The 23,485-nt window shown below is 36.1% G+C and overlaps 1 protein-coding gene across 3 annotated transcripts in view; it reads left to right on the forward strand.

The window, feature by feature from the left end:
* The first annotated feature begins 401 nt into the window (after positions 1-401).
* LOC136845913 (trypsin-1-like) overlaps positions 402-23,485 on the forward strand; it is a 42,517-nt gene continuing 19,433 nt past the window's right edge. For 2 of the 3 annotated variants that reach the window (XM_067116399.1, XM_067116398.1), the window contains exons 1-2: positions 402-618; positions 10,259-10,382. In XM_067116399.1, coding sequence (XP_066972500.1) covers positions 562-618; positions 10,259-10,382 — 181 coding nt within the window. In that variant the 5' untranslated portion in view covers positions 402-561. The remainder of the gene's footprint in view (positions 619-10,258; positions 10,383-23,485) is intronic. The other variant, XM_067116400.1, reaches the window with a different exon arrangement.

The raw sequence follows: 23,485 nt of genomic DNA on the forward strand, positions 1-23,485 counted from the left end.
TGGAATGTGTAAGATAATACTGACTAAACCCTTAGCGAATTTTTTTTGGCTCACCTGCCTGCATAGGATACCGAATGTATGTCACGGTGGTCGGCTCAAGTACGAAAGATTTGTATGTTGGATTGTGGTAACTAACTTTTTATGCAACCTACTTCACTGCAATTATTGAACATTGTTATTGTCCTGCCGGTTTTTTCTTTAATCTGAATTCGAGGTATGAGTGTAGAATAATATTCTAGTTTAGATTCTAGCCGCGTGAAAACGATAACAACGACGATAATAAGATGAAAAACTCCTACCATAAAATATCAAGTGTTAATTGAACTGTTGGCAACTCAGCCGAGACTAACTGAGTTGCCAGTTAGTCTGGTATATAAGCCACTTGCGGAAAAGTGAAAAGTAGTTTTGCGTGTGCCATGATCTTCGAAGGTAGTGGTATGAAAATCCTCTCCATGACAAACATCGACTCGATCATGAAATGATCACTAACTGATCGCAAGATTTGGAGGTGCAAAATGGTCATCTTAACGAGGAACGATTGAACGTGAAAAAAATCTCACGATGCGTCTTCTCGTCGTATGTGCCTGTGTAATTGCATTATCCGCGGCAGGGATAAAGGTAGGCCTAAGTCGTGAAACTGACATTCATGTTTTTTTTAACGGATATAATATTTGTTCAATGAGGAAATTACATTAATCAGCTTTTCTGGAAAAGAATACCTTTTGTATTTGTAGAAAAGATCGTAGTTTATACTAGTAGAAAAGACTAAGCATTTTTCAATTTCAGAAGATAGGCCTACAATTTGCATTTCTTGAAAATAGCATATTTCCCATTCTGAGTAAAGATATGTTTTGCATTCCTAAGCTAGATACGATTTGTATTTTTAAATGACAACGATAATAAACATTTTAAAGTGAAAAAAAAAAAAAATTAATACTGCTTGAAATGCTAGTACAAAATTTTGCAAGAAACCCACTTTGTAATCATGGGAGGTAAAACTATAGGCCCAGCAATAAGAGCTATGAAAAACACAAAAAGAAAGTAATTGATTAAGGGTCGCTGCGTAAGGATTAGTTGTTAGGAGCTATGAAATTTCTCTCTCTCTCTCTCTCTCTCTCTCTCTCTCTCTCTCTCTCTCTCTCTCTCTCTCTCTCCTAAACATGGAAACTCGAAAAATGGGACGTGCTTAAAACACTTTCGGTCGTCTATATTGATTGAAGATAGCGTGAACCGTGACCATTTAAAAAAAAAAAAACAGGATAGAGAAGTAATCCTTAACTTCGGATTATTAATTAAATAAAAAGCTTACCGAAACAAGCTTGATTTGTTAGACTTCTCATTTCAAGGGCAGGGCCTTCTATTTCTAAAATGACGACATGCCTAGCAAGTCCTTTTCTCGTATGAGTCTTTTTTGACCCTTTCACGTCCCACATTCTCAAGATTTCTGCATAAAATTCATAAAGCTGGTAAGTCTAGATTTGGATTTTTCATTGACACAGAGAACAGCAAATGACATAGTAGCATTTTGTTGCCAGCTAATTAGTTGACCATTTCCCGTTTGGTCAGGACAAAGCCTGAGGACATTATCTCCAATAATGTCTCTCTATTTAATGATAGTTTTTAGTTTGGGAAATTTATATGTGAAATATATTCAAACCCAATTAAGTCTCACTATATAGCCTGGGTGAGGTATGTGTGTAGGAGGGGGCACTAAATTCGTTAATGGTATCTGATATGGGGTAATTTCAACACGACTTTTAACGTATCAGATAACCCTAGACCGAGCATCAAATTGAAAGTGGAATAAGGGGTAACGAGATTCCTTTCCTTGGCCTACTAATAATTATGGATATCTCGAACGAGAACTTTAGTTCATAGCACATACAAAACCAATTTCTCGATACCTTCATACAGTTCTTAGGGTATCGTGATATCTCAGTAAAGGTCGGCCTAGCAAGTAACCTATTTTTACGAAACCATTAGGGTTTGTTTCTCTGAATTAAGGATACTGAATTCATAATAATTCGTGAGACAGTCTTTCCTAAAAAAACAGAAAACGTCATTGCAAAGGCGTTTTGCTTCCCTAATACGGTAGGATCTACACTAACGTTTATAGGACAAAGGAAACCATCAGAGATACTGTTCTATGCATGATACCTCAAAAGGAAGAAGCTTTTCCCAGAGAATAATCGAGCACCAAGGTACATGAGTCTACCATCTTTTATCGTCTAAGCAGTACCAACCAGAGCATAAACTATGATGCTTCTTAGATTGTATGTTGGAGTGCTTGTTTCAAAGATCAGATACTCGAAGATGAGTTAATGAAGAAAATAAACAACTTAAATCTGTAACAAGGATTTTGGAAACCAGATACAATCAACCGCACCTTCTTGAAACCTGATTTAAAGAAGATGAACACTCCTTGTCCGCCAGGCTTAGTCTTACCTTACAATTTTATATTATATTACTGAGAAACATGACAAGTGGGTTATTTTATAACCTTTCAAGAGGTGATCGAGTATCTTTTCCTCTGGAGTTGAGATGACTCTTCCTAACCTTTCTTAACAGCACAGTGCTGGGAGTTCATATAAGGTCGTTAGCCTACTGACGACAAATGGAGGCAAATAATAAATATTCTGTAGCTGGCCGTAACAGGTTTGGTGAAGGACGGTGCAATGCCATCGCATAATTTACTGCCGTACTGAGGGCAGATGCGCAAACACTTGATGATAACAAAAATACAAAAGTAGGGAAAATTGGTTGTTGCAGTAACAAGATCAGCAATTGTCATAGCAGCTGAAGTAGATTTGTAGCAATAATATCAATTGTGTTAGTAGTACTATAGTAGTACTATAGTTATAGCTAGTAGTACTATAGTTATTGCTGTCCATTTGTGTTGCATAGCTAAACAAAGAGAAATGCAGAATGCAGTTAGCTAAAGTGGCCCCTTTGGGTGAGTGATGAAGTAATTGGCTCAAGTTTGCTGGGTTCGTGGATTGTACTTGGCTTGCCGCTCACCAGTTCACCGAGCTGCAAATGAGTATAAGTGTGCGTTGGGGTCAAGAAAAGGTCGTTGGGCTAGCAACCTCACCCCTAAAAACTTACTGCGAACCAAGAAGGCTGTCCCATTCCCAAAATTATATTTCATTGCGTTAGTGAAATATAAAAAAAAAAAAAACAAGAAAATGGTCGTTACCACATTCATTCTTTACCTACTTGAATATGGAGGAACAAACAAGCGTCTAGTTTTTTGTTGTGACGGGGAAAAAATACTCCACAAATTGTGAACGAGCTTCTTCTCCTCCAGGCGAGTGGCAACCACGCTTTCATGCCTGGGGGATACCGACAGTTGAAAATAATAGCGGTCTCGCTATTACTCTGGCGTGAAAGTCAGACATATGTTTTTGGCTTTTAATATTTTCAATTACGAAATTCAGATGATAGACTTTTAATATTCAGTTCACACTTTCCTATGAACTTTAATGGTTATACGAAGAAAATTCTGTATGATAAAAGTAGTTTATCTTCCTAGGTATGTAAACTAGTGTTGTGAAAGGAGAGATGGTTCTTAGAATCTACGTTAAAAGGGAAATTAGTTGTAGTAGGACTAATGACAAATGAATAACGATATAGTATTTATTTACATACATATTTTTTTATTAATAAGAATTCCCATTTATACTAGGATACTCTTACAATCACAAACAAATTATTTATATATATATATATATATATATATATATATATATATATATATATATATATATATATATATATATATTTAATTCTAATAACACAATATATATATATCTTAATATTATATATATATATATATATATATATATACAAAATGTATTTATAATGTTTCTCTTTGTGTATATACGATACATAGACAACTATGTATAACAAATTAATGCAGGTATTCCTAGGCTGACATAAGTACAGGGTTTAAAATGCTTAAAACTGAAATTTCATGTAAATGCATTCTGTTTACGCCCCTTATGTATGAATTCCACGTAACCTACGGACCAAATATGTTACAAGAACGCCGGTTTTAAACATCTTTAAAGAGGAACGGTATCAGCAGTATTAGTAGAAGGTGTAAACCTCTATAACACCCCCTCCCTTGTCTAAGCATTCAGCGTTTAAAAATTCATTAAAAAAATCGGAGCATTTTTTACTCAGTCTAAAAAAGAGGAAACTGGAGTTTCCTGTTACGCAAGGGTTAATAGCATGCAAACCCCTGGAGACAAAAACTGTTGTAATTAAAATTTCTTTTGCAATTTTAATGAGAAGCCAAAGTTCAGTATTTACGGCAAATCTGGGTAGCCATTTTCATAACAACCGCTATCGCAAACAGCTATGACCCTTGACCTCCATTTTCGGCAGAGACGAGGGCCCACCCCCCATCTCTCTCTCTCTCTCAATGGGTATTCCTACTCTTGTTGATATTGATGATAAAGATACAGCTGAGTGATGACTGAAAGAAGAATTGTTTCTGCTAATGACCTCATAAGTGCAGTTATTTCGGGAAATCGTTACAAAGCAAACGGTTGCGTCATTTGTTAAAGAAATACAAAGAGAGAGAGAGAGAGAGAGAGAGAGAGAGAGAGAGAGAGAGAGAGAGAGAGGACAACGATATCGGAATTTATTCTTATAATAAGATGAAGACTTTGTTATTTCACAGTTCTCTTTATGTCTTTTGACAAAGAAACAACCAGACTCAATTACAATAATTATCTGAAAAGTAATAGAAATTTAAAATGAACGTGAATGTTTTTAAATGAGAAAACAACAGATAGTTGAGAAAAATCAACAGAAATACATTTTTCACATCACAGCAGTATCAGGAACTCTCTCGCCCAGTAATTTAGTAATTATAAGAATAGTAGCACTTTAACCCTAAAGCAACGCGAAAACCAAGTACATATTCTAAACAGGTCTGATTACAAGAATAATAACGCTTAACCTTAGAGCAATGGTCAAACCAATTAGTTATGCTAAACAGACATGACCTGCCTCGATATGAAAGTCTCTCCCCAAAATAAATAGGTTATTGCAGATCACTTTTTGCATACTTTTACGCAAATGAGATAAATGGGTCAACGGATTAACGATACGCCAAACAACTGCCGTAATTTACCTCCCCGTGAAAAAATAACCAAAGGAAACACCAAGAAATTATCAGCGTAATTGCCTTCAGTTTCTTATACCCTTCGCGGGCTTTCCTCGTCGTCTTGCGTAGGTCATGTGTTTGAAGCCAGAGGCAAAAAGAGAGAGAGAGAGAGAGAGAGAGATTCCAGTTTAGGAGGCGTGGTCCTGTGTTTAAGAGTTTTATTTCACGACAATTGGGAGATGAAACCACGCACATCTTAGAATCCCATTACTGGAATACGATTATATGTCTTTTGTTTCATGTGTATCCCCACACACCACACACACACACACACAGAGTAAACACGGACATTGTCTTTAGAAAGCCGAGTTCACTCAGACTCGTACACACACAAGCGAGTTCTGTGCGCCGTTTGTGCGCTTACCTAGATTCGTGGAAGAGTGATATAACCCTTATGTCTTCATAAAATGCCTTTTCAGTCATTAGTGGTCGCGAAAAAAGTGTGCAACAAGTCATTCGCGAAAACAATCTTGCCAGTACCATTCACAAAGTACAGGGAGAAGAAACTAAGGAAGTATTTAGGTTACAGTTTGGCTAGACGAATTCATTGTTGAGCATACGGTGATTGTGATGGAATAGGAAGAAATGATTTATGTAAAGCAATTTTCACGAGTAATTAGATATAAAAGAACCTAGAGTTAATAATTTTTTAAAATCAATTTTGCTGATTATCTTCCGGATGATTAACTCTGTTGTCAGTCTTCTTTAGTTAATTTGTCTTTGTGTAACTTGTTGCCAGTCGTGAAAATGAGTCGCACATGAATGATAAAGCTTGTGAATATAATTAAAATGGCATGATTTAATTAAAAGTTAGTGACATAGTATGATTTTGACTGTATTTTGTATGTATACTATATATATATATATATATATATATATATATATATATATATATATATATATATATATATATATATATATATATATATATATATATATATATACATACCTACATGCACTATTAACAGTACAATACTTTACTTCAGCTGACAACCCTTTCCAGATACACAACGGCAATACAATACAGAGCAAAAAATACAATAAGTTTGGAAATCGGTCTGAGCTGACCATGCGATTGAAAACGGGAGGTATAATAGGTGAAGAGCAGTGAAGCGTAAAACAATGCAGAAACAGACATGTAGTGCATTTGATAGCAGAAGAACTAGGAACAAGAATTTGGCAGAATTAATGTTTTTCCGGTAACTCTGAAAGCTTTATAGGAATTGTCTTGTTTTCGAAATGACACCAGTAGATCTTAAAGCAGGAGATGAAGCTTGAATGTCATTATAGAGACAAATGTCCACTGTCTTATTTTTCCGCTTTTTATAATACTCTATTAAGCTCTCTAAAACTGAGGAGAACTTTTTTTTAATTTTGTACGGGCCAATTTTAAATTTTCATAGTCTTTTTTTTTTCTACTGTTTTATTATTTCGTGCTATAAGTTATTTCGTGCACCTTTCTTGTATTTTTGTACGAGTTAAATTTAATTCTTCTTAATTTTACGTGTCATTTCGTTCATTTCTTGTACATGCCGTTGGGATTGCCAAGTAATTTCATACATTTGCATACACCATTGTTGATTTAGTGGAGGCATTTTTGCATACGCATTTTGTTACGCAGTTTGATGACTCTCCAGCTATGGCAAACAATGAACAAAGAAAATGCTATTTATTTTTTCAAAAGAAAAGAGTATGCAGCCAAATCACGTTCTCTTGACATTCTTTACAACAATGTGAGAGGAATAAAAAGTTGGAGACACACAAAAAAAAACTTTCTACCAAGGAAAAAATATTTGCAAGAGGCGAAAGAAAAACTGAGGCAAAATCAATTTCGGTTAGACGGGAATGTAAACTTTTAATTGAAGATGCCATTTGTCTTTCAAAAGACGAGTACCTTGTTCTTATGTAAGTACGTATGTGTACGTACGAATACATTTATTCATAGTAATTAGTGTGTGTGTGCACTTCCCTTACGCTGATGTGTTTGTGTGTATAGTGCACGTATAATATCTGCTAGATTCAAGAGGCTGGGGTTACATATCAGTATTCTGGTGCTCTTATGAGAGACAGTTATTGTGAAATCGTCTCCTGATGGCAGGTGCAAGTTGGGGAAAAACATAACTGTGCCCTTGGCTTTAAAAAAGTACCCTGAATTAACCGACAACCAAAAGGATGGAATGCTGGGTCGTGGTTAATCCTCTTTGAGCAGCAAATCGTCGTAATTTATTTCCGTGGGCCTCTCTCTCTCTCTCTCTCTCTCTCTCTCTCTCTCTCTCTCTCTCTCTCTCAGAATGAAAACCTCATCCTAAGGTGTTATGAAGCTAAAAAGACATTCTCTCTCTCTCTCTCTCTCAGAATGAAAACCTCATTCTAAGGTATTATAAAGTTCAAAAGACTTCTTTACTGTAAGGAAAACTAGACAATGTATAACGATATCACAAAGTCCACGTCGGGGGTGAGTGAAAACCGGGGCTTGGAACAAGTACCTTCACTCGCCTTCCGACGTGGACTTAGCAATATTCTCAAGCACTCGTTCCTTCGTGCTGCATTGGAAATGTATAACGATAATATTGCCTTACCCATTTCACAATAAGCAACTGACCAATCATGCTAATGGGAATATTAGTACTTTCAACTTTCATGAGGCAAAACACGAAAACTTCTCCTTTGACAGTTTAAACCATTTATTATCAGATATTTAAGGTGTAAATTACGTTCAGTCAATCTGGAAAAGAATATTTTTTTAATTGTACCGACAACAGGAATGCACGAGGAATTTACGGCAAGAAACGGCAATTTCGTCGGTATAAAGAGCACGTAATCATTTACCATGACCCATTGTGGGGCTAACCTGTTACCTTCTCAGTGCAAGTCACTCTAGCAAGACCAGTTTACAGGTCTCTGACCCATGAAAATCTTTAGGGTAAAAAAAAAAATGATTGAAAGCTGCAAAAAAATCTTACAATTAAATCTCCATGGGAAGAGATGACTGTGGAGATCTACGTTCCATTTCCCTGGCATTGCAATCTCATCATTATCATCATCATTATCGCCACTAACGCAGCGTGACGCAAAGGGTCAACTGTGGAATTCCGCTAGCTCATGTCTTTGCTGCGCTTTATCTTCCACAAATCTCCACTTATCTTCTGCCTCCCTTCTCACATTTCTCTTCCAAGTAGGTCTCTGTCTTCCAGGTCTTCTGGTACAATTTAATTTATTTATTTATTTATTTATACAATTTCCTGCCTCCCTTCTTATATTTCTCATCCAAGTAGGTCTGTCTTCCAGATCTTCTGGTACAGTTCACCCACTGCACTTGACTTTCTAAATTTATAATGTGTGTGTGTGTGTATACATACATACACACACACACACACACACACACACACACACATATATATATATATATATATATATATATATATATATATATATATATATGTATATATATTATTATGTGGGTCATTCGGCTGATGAGTTTAATTGTTACTTTTGTGATTTATATTGCCTTGCTTAACCTAAGACCAGCATAATCCTATCAATTAAGGCTGAAAGTTACTTAAAAAAAAGACAGATAATTTAACATAACTAGATTAGGTCGCCAGTTGAGACTAGATTACTGAGTATAGCGATTTATTCTGAAAGCATGAACTAAATCAACAACGTTACTCAAACAACTAGTTTCAACAAAGTAAAATATTAATTGATTTCTTACCAGAGCTAACAACAGCTCCGACTTTGTCTTGCTTCGGACACAAGATATTTCAACATAAAGGGTTGAATAACACAACGGCTCGGGACCTCTTGCGACGTGTCTGTAAGGCAATTTCAAGCGCATGAACTGAGGATCTTGGTATCAAGGATGCTAATTCTTCTCCAAACAAGAGGGTGGCCAGGTCCAAGGCGTCCACAATTCTGGAAGAGACATATCCAAATAACATTCCAGTATCGTAAAAACTCTCACTTGTCATTAATTGACTGCAAGGGATGAATCTTAGATCAAGAATATTACTTTAACACCATGGAGGATAATTTATGCAATTCCACTAGGCCACAATAATTGTATTTAATATATTTGACTTCATAAATGGGATATGGTTTGCTAAGAGTTGCTAAGTCAGTGACTGTTTAGGAGAGGGAAACTTGAAACACGAAAATGAGAGTTTAAGTTGAAGGGAAAGAGAACTGGGAGTAATTGTCACCTTCAGACTTACTGCTGGAATAGATAATGCAGTGATCAATTGCATCAAAAGTCCTTGGTCTGTTGCGATGGCAATTCTTCCCCCAAATTCAAGACTGAGACAAAGGTTAACTGGGCTCCCCGAAACACATCTGGTTCCGTCGGGCTTTACTCTGCGTCTCATCTTTGAGGCTTGGGGGAGCTTGGGTTGCCACTGGTCTCGGCTCCTCCCACAAGCCAACTTGGTGTGGGTGCAGATAGCATCTGTAAAATGACAAAAAGCTCACCAGTACAAAGGTCATAGAAAAAAGAGTTTAAGGTACAATCCAGCTAAGGTTGGTCCTAGCAAAAACTGTTCGGTCTGATATCCCTCTAAACTAAAATTCCTACCCCTTTTGACGGTTGGTATCGGGTCAAAATAACTCCTACTCGCTTGCTTTGCTTACATGGTATGCCCTCTTACTTTAACAAAGAGAGAGCTTTTATATTTCGATTAAAGCAAAGAAGGGAGGTCGAACTGCTAATAAAATATTTATAATATAAATAAATATATATATACATATATATATAAATATATATATAATATATATATATATATATATATATATATATATATATATATATATATATATATATATATATATATATATATATATATATTAATCCGCTTATTTATATACTCTTCTGTCTCCCCTTCTTATATTTCTCGTCCAAGTAGATCTGTGTCTGCCAGATCTTCTGGTACAATTCACCCAGTGGACTTGACTTTTTAAATTTATTTATTCGTATATTTATTTATTTACTTATTTGTTTATTTATTTGTTTAATTACCTATGTATTTATTTATTTACCTATTTATTTATTTATTTATTTATTTATTTATTTATTTATTTCATTTTCAGGCACGCCAATGCATCGGAAGGAAATGCAGAGAAACATCTTTATTTGACGACATACCAGGGAATTGTTTCACTCCTCTGCTTCCTTGGCTGTGCAGGATAGGGCATGTGTGTTGCAGGTTTAGAGGTAAGAGAGACAGAGGGGGGTGGGGAGTGATGACGCGAAAGAGGGAGAAAGGAAACAGACAGTGAAATGAACAGGTTAAGAAACCAGAAATAAATATAGATGGAGAGAGATGGTGGATGACAGACAGAGAGAGAGAGAGAGAGAGAGAGAGAGAGAGAGAGAGAGAGAGAGAGAGAGAGAGAAGCAGGCAGTGAAATGTACAGGGAAAGAAACCAAAACTGAGGAGAGAGAGATGGTGGAGTAATGACGGGAGAGAGAGAGAGAGAGAGAGAGAGAGAGAGAGAGAGAGAGAGAGAGAGAGAGAGAGAGAGGCAGTGAAATGTATAGGAAAAGAAACCAAAACTGAAGATAGATAGAGAGAGAGAGAGATGGTCGAATGATGACGGAAAGAGAGAGAGAGAGAGAGAGAGAGAGAGAGAGAGAGAGAGAGAGAGAGAGAGAGAGAGAGAGAGAGAGAGAGAAATTGACATAAAAAGAACTAAAATGATAGCTAGATAGGTAGACACATATACAGATAGAGACAGAGAGAGAATAAACAGAAAGAAAGGCAGACTGCAAAGAGATAATTCTTTAAAACTCGAGTTTGTCTCCAGTTCGTCTAAGCGTACGTTAATGGATTCTATTCAATTTATTTCGTTGTTTTTTGCCAGAGTATCAATGCGCTCATCTTATGAAGGCCATTCTCATATCTTATCGCTTGTATTCCATATGAAATTTGTGAATTTCTGAACTAAACTAAACAACCTGGAAAATCGAATAATGAAAAGAGAAAAATGAGAGAGACGAAAGACGAAGTATCAAAGAAACGTTAAAAGTGCAATAAAACAAAAAGACTAAGCTCTCACCTTGCCTTGGTAATTAGTACAAACCTCAGCTTGCCAGTGATTTACAGCTTTACCTACGCGCTTTCTAATAGACAGCTTTAGAATTTATATATATATATATATATATATATATATATATATATATATATATATATATATATATATATATACATATATATATATACACACACACGCATATATATATATATAAATAAATATATATATATATATATATATATATATATATATGTATCGAGTGAATAGAGAAAAAGGTATTTTTTCGAAGTAGAAATATCCTATTTCCATTTGGGTCAGTACGGAGGACCATAACGCAATAACTCTCCCAGTCTGTCAAACAAGTCTCCAACCATATCGTCAAGAACACACCGGCACTAACGAGGCGCTAAGAGAAATTGCATCTGGCCGTGCCTTCGAATCCACGAGGGTCCTACGAAGGAATTATGGTTAGTAAGAGTGTGGGAAAAACCTCAACCCCTTGACTTCGAGGATAGCCCAAGGAAATAAGCCACGCCCACAGGTCAAGCCTAGATGTTTTGGCCAATCAAACGCCATCAGTGCCAGAGACCTAGGGAAATCCTACACAAGGAGCAAATACCCAATAATCAACAGGAATTCCTTAAAACACACCTCCAAAAGTTGGAATGAAGCAAGTGGAGGAGGTGCTCTTGAAAGAAAAGCAGTACCTGCCCAGAATATGACGTCATGGTTGACACAAGGGAAAATGGGAGATATAAGGACAGGCATACAGGAAAGGAGACACAGAAAAAGGTGGCAGAGAAAAGAGAGAGACAGATATAGAAAAAGGAGTGGGAAGATAGAAAAGAACTATTTCTAAGTGTGGGAAGCAGAAAAGACAGAAAGAGAAGAAGTGTGTTAGTGAAGAAAGACTCTCTCAAACAATAGTCCTCGTAATCTAATTCGTTAAGTCAGAAACCATTATTTCAAAGTTCGAAACCATTATCTTAAAGTCTCGAACCATTAAGAAACAGTTAAGAACTATAGGTGGAACTGTAAGACAAAATTACCAATAAAGAAGAATAAGGAACAATTAATCATTTTCCTTAACCTCGGTAATTTACAATTTAATAACTGTTTTAAAAAGAGCCACTTGTTCCAAAACTTAAAGCAATAATTACACGCCCTACGCCGGACGCGCTTACCTTAGTGTTGGGCCCTTTAAAGGAAGAAACTGGGTCCGACAACAGCTGGTGGCGAGCAGTGGGATAACGAGAGCAGTGGGATAACAAGAGCTAAGTGAGATACCCGCGGGTGTACATGTAGTGATCACGAACAGTTGGCGAAACAGTGAAGTGAGATAAACAATTGAAAATAGAATACAACAAGTGATCAAAGAAAACACCAAAGACAAAACATAACATACGCCACTCTGCAAAGAAGAAATAAAAATACGCCCCACGCAAACACACACAACGCTACGACAAAGCAGAAGACTACGCCCCAGAGAGAGAGAGGCCCTTTCTGTCGACGCCACGATGATTCCCGTGATCGAGTGAGAGCAAGATCCCCAGCTAAGGCGCAGTGACGGAAGGACGGTGAAGAAGAAGGCGAAGAAGAAGACGAACGAACAACCCAACCCTTGATGAAAGCCTACGAATAACGAAATCAAGCTGCCGAGAGAATACGCGCAGAAAGACGAGAGAAAAACGACTCACAGTAAGAATGTCCTTACGGTCACACACACACGTAAAAAAATTTTTTCTTTGAGTTAGAAACACACAAAATTAAGTCGACTAAGAACACTTGTATTGATATTCATTTGAAAACAAAAACTCATAGTTAAATTAAATAGACTTGGCAACAAGAGTTTTTTTCTTTCTCTTTCTTTAAACTAAGCACCTATCGATCCTTTTACTAAATTTTATACAACATTTGGTATTACTAAACTTTATTTAACGTTTGGCATGACTAACCCATAATTTCGGTATTTTATTTGTGTCATTCTACGGTTATTTTAAGCATTTAATTTCTTATGTAACATTCATTAGCTGAATTTTATATATTTTTCGATCGAGAAATCTCAACTTGTTTTTTTGTTCGCTTAAAGGTGTTTCAGAATCATAAAAGTTTTCGAAGATTATTTTTTCTTTAATTTTTTTGAAGCGAGTGATAATTTCTTTATTTGTTTTACCAGCACTGTCAAGGATAATTGGAAGTTAAAGGGATTTTTTTTGTTTAACACCGCCAATCGGTAATTTAGAATTTCGAGGAAATTTTAGTGATTGATTTACTTTAAGTAAGATAGAAGTGTTTATCACCTTTTGTGATTTTTTTTTATTTTAAGAACTGGTTGACTTTATTGGCTTTGTTATTACTGCCATTATACTCATTGGTTAAGAAGGTGTTGGTCATTAGTGAATAAATGCCCAGGAGGAGATCGGCACAAACTAATAGTGTAAGAACTCCTGTTTACACAAGAAGTCAAACCAATTTTTAACTATGGATAGGGGAACACACTCAACTAGCCCAGTCTCTGCTGATGTAGGTACACATAAAAGACATGCAATTAACCATATAGCCAAATTTTTCATCGGAAGGAAAGAAGGTCAGGTGCCTGTAACTTAGAAAACTGATAGAGCAGGTAGGCATACATCTTAATAACATAATAGGCACAGATAGCGAAAAACTCAGTGAAGGAAGAGTTATCTGGATCTGGAAGCAGGGGGAGACTTAGAACGATATGTCCATTCTGAGACATATCAGAGACTTAAGAATTGGGAAGAAATGAAACAGTTCTTTAGGAAGGTATATTCCACAGTAGGCGAGACAGATCCCGTTATCAGCCTTGCAAGGATAGCTCATTGTTATAAGGCAGATAAAAGAAGCTACCAAGGGATGAGTTCCCAGCTATATAACAATATGAATGAATGGGGTCACTTAGTCACATCCACTAAATGGGCAGAGACAGATAAAATGTCAGTAGTTGATGTCAAAACCATTATTAGGTTAGCATTCATGATTGGAAGTTTGCCAGCCGAAGCTATTGGAAGGATGACCCGAAAATGGGAGACTTCAGATGACATAGCTGAGATCGAAGAGGAAGTAGCAAGAATCTTAGGTAGAAAACCACGATGGAACCCCGTATACAGACCTTTAGTCACCATAGGACAAGAAGAAAGAGGACAAAATAGTTCTAGGAATCCAGATAGAATCAGAATTAGGACGTTAGGTAATACAACTCAAGGGGATTTTCAACAGTCACGTGTTATAACTGTCAGAAGAAGGGACATTATGCCAGTGACTGTCGAGGGATAGCACTGCCCTTTCCATAAGAGAGCCGGGCATAGCGCTCGAGATTGCAGAAATAGACCTGCTTCAACACCTAGATATAGATCTCAGTCAAGAGGCTAGAGACCGTAGTCAGTCTCCACAAGCTAGAAGGAATAGGAGTTCAAACCCAAATAGGTATCAAGATACTAACCAAACTGCGAGTATATCGGATGACGCAATGGTAAATTTTCACTCCAGTGGTATAATGGGTCTTCCTTCATAATAGAGGGAAGGACCGGATTGCAAAACCTAAGCCAAACTAGACAGGTTAGCAAAGTTGATATAGGGAATGAATATAATTATAGACCAGTATTTCCGCACATGTTGGTTTAGAAACCTATTGCCACATTCTTTGATACAGGGAGTCCTAAGAATATAATGTCAGAAAAGGTGTATCAGATGTATTTTTCTCACTTAAGTTTGAACCCAGCAGTAGACTGCAGAATCACAGACGTTCAGGTAATAATATCAGAATAGTAGGACAAATAGATTTTCATTTTTAAGCTAGGAAGAATTTCACTAAAGGAGAAGGTTCTAGTAGTAAGAGATATACAGTTAGGGTTTGCACATTTGCTTATTGGTTATCCAACTATGGCTAGAGAAGGTATCAGCATTAATGCACCTAGAGAGCAATTAGTGATTAGAAGGGGTCATGAAATTTCTAGAATACCTCTATGTAAATTAACAGGAAGAATCCCGACTCAAGAGCACTCTTCATTGAGAAGTATTCTAAAGAAAGACACGACAGAGGGAAGATATTCAGTATACAGCACAAGCTCTCAACAGATAAATACTCACTTAGAATCCAACCAAGAAACTTACTTGAAATTAGACAGGGAGTTAAGACTTAAACCTGGAGAGCGCATGGATAGAATGTACAGTAAATCCAATTTTGAAGGGAAGGAAATTCTCACGCTTACTGAAGAAGCGCAAGTAAAGGGGGTACATTACTCTTCTAGTCTACATGAAGTCAGGCAGGGTAAAATAGCTTTGCAGGTTATGAATAACAGAGGAGGAAAGGTTAGGCTAACACAGGAACAGAATTAGTTTAGCAGAGGTATACACCATTCCCATTGGGTTGTAGAGAAGGAAACGGTAGCACCAATCAATAAAGAAATGAAAATTTAGCTCAGGACATAAAACTGAGAAGAGCTAAGATAGGGTCTCACTTGAAAGATATTAAAGAAGATTGTGCTAGAGAGAAACTCATAGATTTGCTAAGTGAATACCAAGACATAGTCGCTATGGAAGGCGATACACTAGGTAACACAGGTGAAATAACGCATAGAATAGACATTCCACAGAACACAAAGCCAATCTACATACCAGCCTATAAGTCAGCCCATTCCCAGAAGGAGATCATTGAAAGAGAAGTACAAAAAATGGATAGGCAAGGAATAATAGAACCATCAAAATCTCCATGGTCTTTCCCACTTTTGCTAGTTCCAAAAGGATAAAACCTACAGAGTAGTGGTAGATTTTAGAAGGTTAAACCAGATAACCAGAAAATGATCCTTATCCAATGCCACAGTCTATGAGAGATCTTATCACAACGATCGGATCCAAGAAATACTTACCACAATAGATTTGTTGCAAGGATTTTTACAAATTCCTTTGGACGAGGAAAAGTAAACCATTAACTGCGTTTAGCACAAGCAACGGTAGATATCAATATGTGAGAATGCCTTTTGGTCTGAAATCAAGCCCAGTAACCTTTGTGAGATTAATGGATAAGATTTTAGGTGATTTATTAGCTTTTACATTGCTATATAGACGATTTGATAATAGCAACAGATACAATTGAAGAACACATAAAACTGGTAAGAGAAGTACTAAAGAGACTAAGGAAGGCGAATCTTAAATTGAAATTAAAGAAGTGCAATTTCCTCAGAAGGAAAATAGACTACCTGGGACACACACTAAGTGAAAAGTTGTGGAAGTAAACGACTTAAAGGTTAAGTCAATCAAAGAGTATCCTACACCTCAATGTAAGAAGGATGTGAAGTCATTTTTGGGATTAGCAGGTTTTTACCACAAGTACATAAAGAATTTTGCAACAATATCCGCTCCGCTGACGGAGTTATTAAAGGAACACGTGTCATTCGTATGGGAAACAAGGCAACAAGAAGCATTTGATGAACTAAAAGGAAATGTTAACTCATTCTCCAGTACTTAGTTTCCCAGATTTCAGTAAAGAATTCTTTTTAGCTACAGATGCAAGTCGCACTGGTATAGGAGCATGCTTAATGCAAAGACATGATAACAAATATAATGCTATAGCATATTACAGTAGAAAGCTAAAGCTCACAGAAGTAAACTACTCAGTAACAGACCTAGAGTCTTTAGCCATAATAGATGCTTTAAAACACTTCAGGTATATCATATTCGGGTACAAGATAACTGTATTCACTGATCATTCCGCCGCAGTAGAAATGCTTAAGAATCCAAATTTTTCCGGACGTAGAGCTCGTTGGTTTATGACAGCCCAAGACTATGACATAGAGTTGAAATATGTTCCAGGGAAGGCCAATAAAGTGGCAGACGCCTTATCAAGGCATAGTAACCAAATTGATAGTATAAACATGATAGGTCACGAAGCAGAACAGGCCGAATTCATAAGCAATGTATTTACCATGCATTACACAGGAGAACTTTCCAGACAAAATTTCATAAGTGAACAAAAAGTGATGAAGATTTAAAGGAGATCTTCGATTTTGTAGAAAATAAAAGAGAATTTAGTCAAAAGGAACGAGCAGAACTAAGTAACAGAATTGGATGCCTTGTAGACGCGGTAAACGTCATAGACGACGTACTAGTTTGGATGTGTCACGAGTGTGACCCATTTGATCAATTACTAGAGTACTCCATAAAAGAATAGTACCAAGGAGCCTAAGAAATAAAGTCATTGAGTTAATGCATGACGATGACATGAGAGCTCACCCAGGAAGGGATGAGACAGTTAGATTAGTTTAAAGATCTTTTCATTGGAAGGGAATTTACAAGGATGTTAGTACTTACGTGAAGAGCTGCAATACTTGCAACAGTTACAAGGGAAGAACAGATGGGGAAGTACCTCTAGGAAATATCCCATCCCCAGACTCCATTTGAAAGAGTAGCCATAGATCTAATCACTAATCTTCACACCACGAGTAAGGGGAATAGAAATATATTAGTGTGTATTGACGCACTCACTAGATATACAGAGTTAATACCATTAACTAGTAAAGGAGCTAAAAAGAGTGTGCAATCGCTCTTTTCGATAAGATATTTTGTAGGTATTCTGCCCCACAGCTCATTATATCTGATAATGGCACCGAGTTCAATAACTCATTAGTTCAAGAAATTTGTGATGCATTCAAGGTAGAAAAGGTAACGATACAACCGTATCATCCAGCTAGTAATGGCTTGGCAGAAAGAAATAACAGAAAGGTTCTAGATGCATTAAGGCATACAGTAGGACAGGATCCTGATTGGGACGTCAATTTACCTTTAGTCCAGTTATCACTAAACGCTAAGTATCATACAAGTACTCAAGCAACACCCATGAAAGCTTTAATGGGATATGAACCAAGATTACCATATGCGTGGCTAAATCAGCCACTACAGCCTAATTACTCTGAAGACATTATGAAAATAAGAATTGGGAATTTCAAGGTAATTCATAAGCAATTACACAAGAATTTAGAGGAAGCTCAGAAGAATATGATAGACAGGTATCAAGAAGGATTAAGGCCAGTAGATTACAAGATAGGCGATGAAGTTTACCTCAAGAAGGAAGTAAGAAGTGGAATTAATTACAAGTTAGCCACTAAATTCACAGGGCCATACCAGGTCATAGATGTGCAAGAGACTAAGGTGAAAGTGAAAAAGGTGAATGAAGTAATACCTTCCACATATGCTGAATCATTAGAAGAAGAAGGATTTTGATAAATAAAGATAAAGTCAAGAGAACAAAAGAAGTTAAAGAGGCAGAACTGACTGAAGAATTAGAAGAAGCTACTTCAGAAGAAAATACTAGATATAACCTAAGAAATAGAAGAGTCACATTTCAGTAATAATGATAAGAACAAACCCGTCAATTCATCCTATTATTCCCGGTATTTGATTTCTTTGTTGCTGAGTTTGCCTTCATTGGTTGACTTAGTAATGAAACTATTTTTTTATAATGTTGCAATGCTTACTTTAATTAGTCGGTCTTGTAACAAAAGAATTTGGGGTTAAGGCGCCGTAAGGAATTTACTTTTCCTTTAACTGGGGGAATTACTTAGGAAGCAAGAAAGTAAAGTAAAATTTCTGAAATGTAACGTATTAAAGTCAGAAGGGTTAACAGTCATCTTTAGGATTTGCAACCCACTATCACTAATAGAAGAATAAGGTAGAAGTTTAAGACAGGTTTTAAATGATTTCAACGAGAATCTTGTTTTCAAATCACGAATATTTTATTTGTATCAGTGTACTAATCATAAGTAAAAGGTAAAGAAATGAGAAATACAGTTTGTAAGACTTGTGAGTACTTTAAGGATACCTCATCAAGGAGAAGTCTTGGCATAACCCATAACATGTCAACATTGAAAGGAGTGCATGAGCTATACTAACACTAGAAGTAGAAATAGTAATTACTTATTTTCCCGTAGAACTAACACGTTTACGATCTTCGTTTCTTAGAGATACTTTAAATAGCGAAAGCTTACCGGTTTGTTTTGCCAGTCACAAAATATTCATAAGTACTACTTTGTTTTCAATGATGAAAGTTGCCAGTCATACTTTTGAGTTAGTCATTAAAATGTAGAAGTTTCTATGCAATTCAGAAGTCTATACTTGCATTGATAAAGTCAAGCAACAAGTACACAAGTAAGTTACACATGTTAGTTACAAAATGTTTGAATACACCCAAGATACAAGTAAGGACATTATCATTCATTTGTAAAAATTAGCCCAACAAGAAATCCATGAAGAACGGTTAAAGAAATGAAGATTGCCGCCTTATGATTGTACAGATTGATTACTTTAAGAATTTAAAATCCACCTGTTAGGCAGCTAGGTATGAGGGCAAATAGTAAATCCAAATGTAACTTGGATAGATAATTGCTAATGTTTCTTTGCTCTTTTATATCATTTAAGATTGTTTTAATACTTAAAGCCAGATACATAGAAGAATTTGTCATACAAAACGTGCATATTGTTAGTAGCCCTCATAGTCCATACTTCTTTTTGTTTATTTAGAAAACTGTCAGGAGCCAGTTAGGTAGCATGGCCGAACTGTATAGTGAATAGAGAAAAGGTATTTTTTCGAAGTAGAAATATCCTATTTCCATTTGGGTCAGTACGGAGGACTATAACGCAATAACTCTCCCAGTCTGTCAAACAAGTCTCCAACCATATCGTCAAGAACACACCGGCACTAACGAGGCGCTAAGAGAAATTGCATCTGGCCGTGCCTTCAGAACACGAGGGTCCTACGAAGGAACCTTATGGTTAGTACAGTGGGGAAAAACCTCAACCCCTTGACTTCGAGGATAGCCCAAAGGAAATAAGCCACGCCCACAGGTCAAGCCTAGATGTTTTGGCCAATCAAACGCCATCAGTGCCAGAGACCTAGGGAAATCCTACAAGGAGCAAAACCCAATAATCAACAGGAATTCCTTAAAACACACACCCAAAAGTTGGAATGAAGCAAGTGGAGGAGGTGCCTCAGAAAACAGTACCTGCCCAGAATATGACGTCATGGTTGACACAAGGAAAATGGGAGATATAAGGACAGGCATACAGGAAAGGAGACAAAGAAAAAGGTGGCAGAGAAAAGAGAGAGACAGAGAGAAAAAGGAGGGAAGATAGAGAGAGAGAACTATTCCGAAGTGTGGAAAAGCAGAAAAGACAGAAAGAGAAGAAGTGTGTTAGTGAAGAAAGACTCTCTCAAACAATAGTCCTCGTAATCTAATTCGTTAAGTCTCTCGAAACCATTATTTCAAAGTCTCGAAACCATTATCTTAAAGTCTCGAACCATTAAGAAACAGTTAAGAACTATAGGTGGAACTGTAAGACAAAATTACCAATATAAAGAAGAAACGGGAACAATTAATCATTTTCCCTCTAACCTCAGTAATTTACAATTTAATAACTGTTTTAAAGAGCCACTTGTTCCTACTTAACAATAATTATGGTACACGCCCTACGCCGGACGCTTACCTTAGTGTTGGGCCCTTTGAAGGAAGAAACTGGGTCCGACAACATATATATATATATATATATATATATATACATATATATATATATATATATATATATATATATATATATATATATATATATATATATATATATATATAAATAAATAAATATATATATATATAAATAAATAAATAATATATATATATATATATATATATATATACATATATATATATACTCATACAAATAGCTTTGTCCATTTTAATTATTATATAAGTTACTTGATCCTTTTATTCTTGTATAAATAAACAATGCTCTTTCTAATTTACAACAAGCATAATTACACAAGAGAAAGCTTTCCATTAAGTTTGTTGAACCACGTAGGCAACTGCAAAACCCCAGCTAATTCCTCAAGAGAGCAAGAGAGAAAACTTGCTTTCGTTGTGGTGAGGTTGGTCATATTTTGTGTAGCACTTGAGGGGATTATTTTGTTTCCTCGAAAAGAGGAAGTCAAGTTCAATACACGGGCTTGATGTACAATTTCTATGTATATTATAATATTAAATATATATATATATATATATATATATATATATATATATATATGATAGATATATGTATATATATATATGTATGTATATGTATATATATATACATTATATATATATATATATATATATATATATATATATATATATATATATATATATATATATATTTATGTATGTGTGTGTCTATGTGTCATTTATCTCCATTTTTATCCTCAGACTTTGATTCTTTCATATGAATTTTCTATGATTGACTTGCAGTTGAATAATATACATAATTAAAGACTATGAATATCCAAAATGCACCAAGTACCATACTGTTTTGCTTCAATGCTTGCGTACAGGCAAATTCTCTCTCTCTCTCTTCTCTCTCTCTCTCTCTCTCTCTCTCTCTCTCTCTCTCTCTCTCTTTCAGAATTACATAACACAAACATGATTTACATGGAAGAACAAAATACATCGACATCCTTGTTATCTGCGCGCCCCCCAAAAAAAAAAAAACAAATACGAGCACTGTAATCCAAGAAATATTAAATAAAGAATCTTTAAATTACGATCTTTTTGTTATTGCTAGTCTACAGAAGCAGCGTTGCATTCCCAGTGCTCTAAAGATCACCTGATAACAGTCGAAAGGAAGTTATTATGCCGTGAGCCAGGTTGACTTGGTAATGACTAACGTCGTAATGGTTCTCGAAATTATAACCCTGGGTTTACCATCAAATCTGAAGGAGATTATCCTTTTTTTTTGCCGATTATATGAATCAGAGCAGAACGAATGCGAGAGAGAGAGAGAGAGAGAGAGAGAGAGAGAGAGAGAGAGAGAGAGAGAGAGAGAGAGGAAAAGAAGCTAAAACTAAAGGGAGGGAGATGGGGTAAAAGACAGAGAGGAAACAGACAGTGAAATGGACAGAAAAAGAAACCAAAACAGAAGAGAGAGAGAGAGCAGGTGCTGACAGAACAAAAGGTCATAAAATTCTCGCTCTATCTCTTTCTCTTTTATAATAAATAGGCTAAAGTTTCTCGTCACGATTCAGCGACCTTAGGAAAGTAGGAATTAAAGAAGGGACCAAAAACTACTTATATAAAAGTTTATTCCATTAATTTTTATCATAAATATACATACTCACTGGATTGACTTATTGCCTCACTTGGACCCATTACCCCTAGAAACTATTTATAAGGAGAGAATTCTTAAAAGACACCAATGTGCCATTTAATTTCCTGATCATTCTCCAGTTTCAAAGACAGTGACTACGATGGCAGATCATTTTTCATTTGGAAAATAGTTAATTTTTTATTTGAAAATGAAAGGTTGCTATGTTGAACTCACAACTGTTTAGGAACCTGAATAACTTGTTAAAAATTGCGAAAAACCTGTACTGAAATCTTGTCATAGAAATTTCAGGAAATACTGAAAATGGAACTTCGACCAAAATTTAGTTTCACGAACAAGGCTTCCGAAAGTTTCTTCTAACTTTCTCCGAGGAAAAAGAATCTCAACAGAATTTTTTCCTTTTTCCAGAGAGAATTTCTCCTCGTCAAGGATTAAAAAAAAAGTCGTATGCAGAAACATTTATGTAAGAAACATTTATTTTTTTAGTAAGAGAAGACCTGGCGAAAAACTTTTAAAAACAAGATTTATGTGACTGACACACATACACACACAAACACACACACATACACACACACATATATATATATATATATATATATATATATATATATATATATATATATTTATTTATATATATATTTATTTGTATATATATATATATATATATATATATATATATATATATATATATATATATATATATATATACATACTGTATATATGTAAAATTCAAGCTTGATGACAAGCAAAACCCCATCTCATATCGCAAACAGCTTCACAATATAATCTCAACCTTAGTGGACTATAACGCTACTCTAGTCTTTTTGCAAGGAGCATTGGGTGTTAAGGCTTAGGTCAAGGCTGAACGAGAACGTCCCCAGTAACGGACACACCTTCTGGTTGTAAACAGCAGGTGCACTCGAGGGGTCAACTCGCCCGGTCAACTCGCCACGTTCACTCGCCAGCTTCCGCGAGGGCCCCCGTAGAGAGGCAGTGCCGTCAGCGCACTTCACGCGTACACTGCAGACATTACTCAATGTTCTTTGCAGCATCCCTGCGGCCCCTAGCTGCAACCCTCTTTCATTTCTTACTGTACCTCCATTCATATTCTCTTTCTCCCATCTCCGGCCAGCTAATGAA

This window comes from Macrobrachium rosenbergii, chromosome 14 (genome assembly GCF_040412425.1).
Source record: "Macrobrachium rosenbergii isolate ZJJX-2024 chromosome 14, ASM4041242v1, whole genome shotgun sequence".
In the NCBI taxonomy this organism is placed as follows: domain Eukaryota; kingdom Metazoa; phylum Arthropoda; class Malacostraca; order Decapoda; family Palaemonidae; genus Macrobrachium; species Macrobrachium rosenbergii.